At 37.9% G+C, this 7,410-nt stretch overlaps 1 protein-coding gene across 1 annotated transcript; it reads right to left on the bottom strand.

Annotated features, from left to right (window-relative positions):
* Positions 1 to 3,544: 3,544 nt before the first annotated feature.
* On the bottom strand, positions 3,545 to 6,470 carry LOC148934118 (uncharacterized). Its single transcript, XM_089062194.1, has 4 exons — positions 6,441 to 6,470; positions 4,480 to 6,135; positions 3,829 to 4,035; positions 3,545 to 3,757 (listed from the first exon to the last, which is right to left on the bottom strand). The coding sequence occupies exons 1-4, from the start codon at positions 6,468 to 6,470 to the stop codon at positions 3,545 to 3,547; spliced, it is 2,106 nt and encodes a 701-aa protein (XP_088918320.1).
* Positions 6,471 to 7,410: the final 940 nt, after the last annotated feature.

The raw sequence follows: 7,410 nt of genomic DNA, 5'->3' as shown, positions 1-7,410 counted from the left end.
ATTGTATGTTAAAAATGTCAACAAAAAGACATAAATTTATCAATATTCCTGTGTTGATAAACTTATGTCTTTGTGTTGATATTTATATTTACATGTTGTATTGATATAATTATGTCTTTGTGTTGATAATTTTAATACCCAGAATTAAAAGTTATTAGTTATTACACTAAATTAGTTAGCACACTAATGCAACCCCGTGTAATCTAAAGCATATAAAATATATAGCCAGTCCATCACGTGTGACATGGAATAGGCCTTCCGATGTCAAAAAAGATGTGAACATGCTAGAATCTTAGCGTGATCGCTACAACTCACTTTTAGAATTCTTTAGAGCAAGTTTTAATATTACATATCTTAGATACAAAAGTTGTTTACAAAAGCTGTAGAAACTGCTTTGATAAACCTACCAACTTAGGCATCTTAGAAACTTAACAATGAGAGTGGGCAACTAATAAAAGTTTATTGTTATGTTCTAGGTATGTACAGATATAAAGAGTGAGCAGAGTGAACAGACAACTTACTTCCCTAACCATACTTGGATATATATCTCCAATGTAGTTTTCCATTATAGAATTGTTTTCCTTTTCGAACATTCTACGTAGTACTGATGCTTGACAATATTCTATTACTCAACATGAGATTCCTGATTTTATTAACATAGTACTAAATTAATGTATAAATCTTTTAACATCTATCTGACAGTAGCATGGATGGATAAAGAAAAACGTTAATCAGATTTCAATGGATGATTTTGATCCCCAAAGGCTTGAAAAAAGAGAATGAATTTCACACTACAGAAAACAAAATTTCGCAAAACTCCATCAGGTTGATCTTTCAAGATTGCTTAAATAAAGTCTTCAACCCGCAAACATAGACATCTGACTTTAGATAGACCATTATTAACTTCACAATTCTCTTCGTTTGTTACTTTAGGAATTAGTCTATGCTGATAAGAAAACGTACCTTTAGATAACGATATAAATTTAAGGTTCGGGAAAAAATTATTACCAAAAGTTAAAGTGCTTCGGTTGTTGTTACTAAAGAAGATAGTTGCACAACAAATATCTTTTTCTAAGCCATGTATCTCAGACGAGGAGTTCATTTGAAATGCATGTGTTTAGCATTTTGGATTTGTCTCAGCCAATAGTGCCCCACCTCGACATACTTATGTAATGTCATCACACAGAAAAAAGTTATCGATAGCCAAATATCCAAATGGAGTATAATAAAAATGAGGTGACAGGTCCAAAACCATCCGACCAGTAAAGACAACTAGCAACAAAATGAAAGATGATTTTCATGTGAAAGCCGAATAGGAAGAACAACAAAACATAGTAACCTTAAAAGTAAAAAAAATCTTTGTCTTAAAGTGGGAAAATACCTTCAGTGTTGTAATCTTCATCAAGGGCCCAAAATGCTCATCAGACGGCTGCACATTCTCTCGAATCCGTCTATAGCAGGAGCCCTACAACAATAATAAAGAACATGGTTTTGACTTATACTAATAGACTGGCCAATTAAGCACAAGCATAAATGATAGTAGTATAAGTTAGTTCTATAACAAGGATGAATAATTCAATTGCTTGAGAGTACCGATATTGTAGCCACTTTTGCAAGCTCTAGTTTTATTTCTGAAGACAATCTCTTTTTGCGCGAATGAGATCCTGAGGATCTATAGAAGGTGGTCTATTGTTTATGCACAAACACAAAACAATAAATATGGCATTAACCACACTAAAATAATACTCCCTCCGTCGGCCATTAGGAGACCCATTGACTTTTAAGCACTTTTCTCTATATTATTCTCTCTCTTACTTTACCATTTCTCCACTTTAACTATTTATTACTCCCTCTGTGCCCATGTCCACTTTAGTTACGGCACGGGATTTAAGAAATGTAAAGGAAAGTGATTGTAAAAGGTTAGTGGGATATGAGTCCCATTTTTGAGATTAAATTGTGAGATTAAAAGGTTGGTGGAACGTGAGGTTTGCATGCTAAAAGTAGAATAAAGTAAATGGTTTTATAAATCATGTACAAATCAAAATAGCAAAAGGGCTCTTTAAATGGTGAATGGGGGAGGAGTAGTTTGTAACGTTCGTCACTGCCCTTTAAAGCTTTTATTTGCTTTAATTTTGTCACTTGAGAGTTGACATCATATTTCAAAGCATGTATATATTGTCCGTTAACTAAATTAACACCAATTTTTATGTGTCACATTCAATATGTATATTTTTAAGAATTTTTATATTTTTTTAGAATTTTTATATTATCAATTTCGATTTTGAACGTTTAGTTTATTTGTGTAATGACTAATTATTACTATTACCCAATTAGAATATCGATCTTTGTCATTCTTGTATATCTGCCCCTCCGGAATCAACTATACTGTTCCTGCGGGCTTATTGTTAGATACTACCACCGTCCCGCATTAACTATCACATTTACTTTTATTCACTCATTTTGTAAAAATGATAATAAATAGTTAAAGTGGAGAAATAATAAAATAAAAGAGAGAACAAGGTAGAGAAGACTCCTCTCTACCTTATTCTCTCTCTCTTATTTTACTATTTCTCGACTTTAAATATTAGTTATCATTTTTACAATACGAGTGCAGAAAAGTAAATGTGACAGTTAATGCGGGATGGATGATTATCATTTTAATGTGACAGAGGTATTATTAGTTAATACTCCATCCGTCCTCTAAAAGTAAAAACTCTTTTTTTTTTGGTCCATCCTGTAAAAATAGAAACTTTCTATATTAGGGAATTTCTCTATCTAATAAGATGGGACTCAATTTCCACTAACACGTTTTTTTTCTATCTCTCTTACTTTACCAATTTTACATGAAAATTCGCGTCATTTCAAAAGTTTCTATTTTTCCAGATGGAGGGAATAATTGATTGTTAAAGTAGATAGATTCACAATGATATAAATTTGCTTCAACTTTAACCTTTCATTATAAATGTTACACTATTTTTTATGTATAGGTCAATAATGGTTTTTTACTATATTCTTTTCTTTCTTTGTTATATATTTTCTTTGTTTTTTTGCCAATAAAAAATACATTAAGCTAGTTCCATGAAGCCTTGATCTTTGAGATGAGTTCCAAAGGTATAACATGGGATGATAAAGCATAAATCATGGTCTCGGGGACCCTAGATAGAGCATCAGCCAAAGAATTATCCACCACTCTCTTGTACCTAATCTCATAGTCAAAGTGCATCAACTTGGCCACCCAAGCTTGTTGTGTAGGAGTTGTTAGTTTCTGCTCCAGAAGGTATTTAAGACTTTGATTATCAGTCAATATGATGACTTTCCTGCTCTGAAGCTCTTTCTCATACACAGACAGAGACAAGTATTTGGGAGATAGAGCCTTATTGATATATGCAATGGGGTGTCCTTCTTGCATTAGAACTGCTCCAATCCCATAGCCCGAAGCATCTGTCTCCACCACAAAATCCTTGGAGAAATCTGGAAGAGCCAAAACAGGAGCTGATATCATAGCCTCCTTGAGATTGTCAAAGGCTGCTTGAGCCTCTGTAGACTAACTGAACCCAGCTTCTTTTGTTATATTCACCAAAGGCTTAGCAAGGCTGCCATAATGTGGTACAAACCTCCTGTAATAACTAGTAAGCCCAAGGAAGCTCCTAACATGCTTGATAGTTTTAGGCCTGGGCCAATTCTTCACTGCCTCAACCTTACTTTCATCAGTAGCCACCCCTTCCTTAGATATTAAATGCCCCAGATAATCCACCCTCTTATAACCAAAGGAGCACTTAGATCTTTTGGCAAAAAGCTGATGATCATCACTTCAGAGAGATGGTGTACATGATCTTGCTGAGTCTTGTTGTACACTAAAATATCATCGAAGAAAACCAATACAAACTTCCTCAAAAACTGTCTAAAAACTGTATTCATGAGGTTTTGAAATGTAGCTGGCGCATTGGTTAAGCCAAAGGGCATTACCAAGAACTCATAGTGTCCTTCATGAGTTTTGAAAGCAGTCTTAGCAACATCTTCAGGAGCCATTCGAACCTGCCAATAACCAGAGCGAAGATCAATTTTAGAGAACCACTGTGCACCTCCCAGCTCATCCAATAGCTCTTCAATAACCGGAATAGGATACTTGTTTTTTATAGTGATGGAGTTAAGGGACCTATAATCCACACATGCGCCAAGAGGAGTCCTTCTTCTTCACAAGTACTATGGGGCTAGCAAAAGGGCTGTTGTTGTGCCTTATCACTCCAGAAGCTAACATCTCACTCACCATTGTTTCAATAATGTCCTTCTGTTTTGCAGCATATTTGTAGGGTCTAATATTCACAGCATTAGCTCCTTGCTTAAGAAAAATCTTATGATCCTGCTCTCTAGGTTGGGGTAGCCCTTTAGGCTCTTCGAATAGGGCTGCATATTTACCCAAAACCTCCTCCAGATCTGGCCATGTCTCTTCTAAACTGATGTTATTACAGCTTCCCAAACCTCAAGTGCAGGCACCATTAAGTCCATCTTTCTTTCCTCAATATCACTTTCTTGCATGTTGAAGATGTGTAGGCTATGTAGCTGACTCCCTTTAGGTGACCACCTTTCCCCTTGCAGTGCCACCTCCACACCATCCAACAAAAAGTTCATGCTAAGTTTGTCAAAGTTCCATCGAATTTCCCCCAAAGTTGATAGCCATTGACCTCCTAAAATGAGATCATAAGTCTCGAATTGTATAATATAGAACTCAGCAGTGAATGAGAATCCCTGCATCTCCCACAGTAGCTCCTCACACTCTTCAGTACACTGCAATACTTGCCCATTAGCCACCTCTACTGCCCTTGGAGTCACTGGTTTCTTTTCTCCTTTAATCCTGCCATCCACCTTGTTGCTTAGAAAATTGTGTGTGCTTCTTGTGTCAATCAGTCTCCTTATGGGCCTCTTCTCACAAAGGCCTTTAATCCTCATAATCTGAGGTCCTTCCTTTCCCCATACAACATGTAGGGATAGTTGCAGATCCTCCTCTTCACCTTCATCACCCTCTTCTTCTTGCACCTCCTCTTCTGGTGGAGCCTCCTCACTCATGAGTCTCTGTTCTATCATTTGTATCACAAAAGACTTCCTCCTAGCACACTGATGATTTGGAGTAACTTTCTCTGTACACCAAAAACATTCCTTCCTAGCTCTCTTCTCATCTAACTCTTTTGGAGTCAGATTAGAGCTGGCTCTTACCCCTACCTTATTTCCTCCATTACTCCATCCTCCAGTCACCCCAGGCTGCTTAGTGTTAGTAGCGGTTACAGCTATAGGCTTGTTGTTCGAGTAGTAGCTATTAGAGACTAGCCCTCCACCTTGTGCCACCTTTGGTTTAATACCCAAAGCCTTCACAGTGAGCTCCTGCAACTTTGCCAAAGAATAGGCCTCAGCTAAGCCTCTCGGCTTGAACATCCTCACAGGCATTTGGAGTTCATCCATCAATCCAGACAAAAAGAAACTAAGGGCCTGATCCTCTCGAATTCCTACTCGTGGATAGAGCACATCAAACTCATCCATATAAAGCTGCAGCGCCCCTCGTTGTTTCAAATTTCTTAGATCGGCTAGTGGATCTTCATAAGCGTGCGTTGCAAAGCGAGCTGACATCGCCACGATATAACACCTCCAATCTACATACGCTATATCCCCTTGCAAGCTCGCAAAACCTTTGTGCCATTGCTGAGCTTTGCCTTCTAGATGGATCGCAGCCACTATCAATCTGCTTCTCTCCGGCACTCTAGCAACCTCAAAAAAATATTCCGCCCTCATCACCCATCCCTCAAATCCATTCTCATCGAACTTGGGAAACTCATAACGAGTGGATCTCAACCAATCATACGACTCATCCTCCGATTTCGCACCCGATCCATTAGTATTCGTTGCACCCGCAGCCGATTCTCCTTTCACCCATAGTGTTTTGAATTGCTGATTCTGCAAGTTGATCGCAGCAATAACATCTGTCAATTGCGTCATTTTCTCCCCATGCTTCACCGAAAACGCATCTAAAATTTCACTCACCCGATTCTCCACTAATTCCACCACTTTCTTCTCCATCTCCATACCACGCGTGACCGAACCCGTCCGAAATCGAGGGCTCTGATACCACTTGATACGGCCCGAGCTCTAGATCGCCCAATCGTGACCGATATCACACCCCTCCAACCACGATTTAACAATCAACAACAACACCACAAAATAATCAATACGAAAATGCAGGGGAATCAACAATAGGAATTGTATTACGATGAATCAAAGAGGAATTACAATGAACGATAATGAGAATTGATAATGCGAAATAACAATGTGATGGATCCACGACCCAATGCACACACACATTCACACTCTCAACATGCATTACAAAGGTGGTGGTCCTTCTATTTATACTTCTACTCTTCACGCGCTCCGCATTGCCATCCAACTCTGCATACCACGTCATACGCCACGTCAGAATGTGCCATGTGCAATCGTGTGCCTTATTGATCCTACCAACTTATTATCATCCTAGTCACCCGAGCTCACACCTTGCTACCATCGTAGACAAAGATGCTAGCTCCCTTGTTGAATGCATGGTGATGTAGAAATATGCATGCAACACAATTTGATTAGCATTGTTTCTTATTTGATGGAAAGCCACAGTGAAGTTTTTAATTTTTTGGTTGAATTTATTTGAAATTTTGTTGTTGCGAATTAATTTTACTTGCTCATCTTCCGATTCTTGCTTCGATTAAGATTAATTGTTGCTAACTGCTAACCCTTGTTTCCCTAGATTTTTTTGTGCATTGGGTGACTATCTTGAATTTGTGCGTTTGTTGAGTGCTTTTGCTTCACTTTTCTGCTGCCATTGTTGTGGTTAGTGCTTACTATCGTCCATCTGTACTTCATTTTGGTTAATTTTTTCCGTTTGTGATCTTAAAGTTTTCATAAATTCATCCGGTCTACTGAGCTTCAATTTTGAAACTAGATGTTGTCAGTCTACTGTTTTGTTTGTCTGTGATTTGTGTTGGATCTTTCTCAGAGATTGGGTTTAACAATTCTGATCTTATATACGGTATTCTTTTATTACAAATGCGATTCGTTAATTCTGCTTAGTTCTAATCTGATCCTCATTTCTGGTCAATTTTTAAGCATCCCAATGGTACTATTTGTTTGTTGTATATAGTAGTACTTGTATAATTTGGTTTTCAATGAATAGTTCTCTATGATAATGTTGTTTTCTTAGAAATGTGTTTCTATAGTTTCGCTGAATGGTTGCTTGCGGTGTGCAGCAAAGAACTAGTGCCACTGGTGGATCATCTTGGAGAGGTTCTTGGTGCAGGTCCTCTTCTCTGAACAGTTGAAGATAAGCAACGCGGTTTCCATGAAAGAGGGCGGGGAGTCACTGTACCAGCCCATGGTGCT

This window comes from Salvia hispanica, chromosome 1, assembly GCF_029641045.1.
Source record: "Salvia hispanica isolate PSC_SH4W2 chromosome 1, Shi_PSC_v1, whole genome shotgun sequence".
Lineage (NCBI taxonomy): Eukaryota > Viridiplantae > Streptophyta > Magnoliopsida > Lamiales > Lamiaceae > Salvia > Salvia hispanica.
This window is presented reverse-complemented; position numbering and strand designations above follow the sequence as displayed.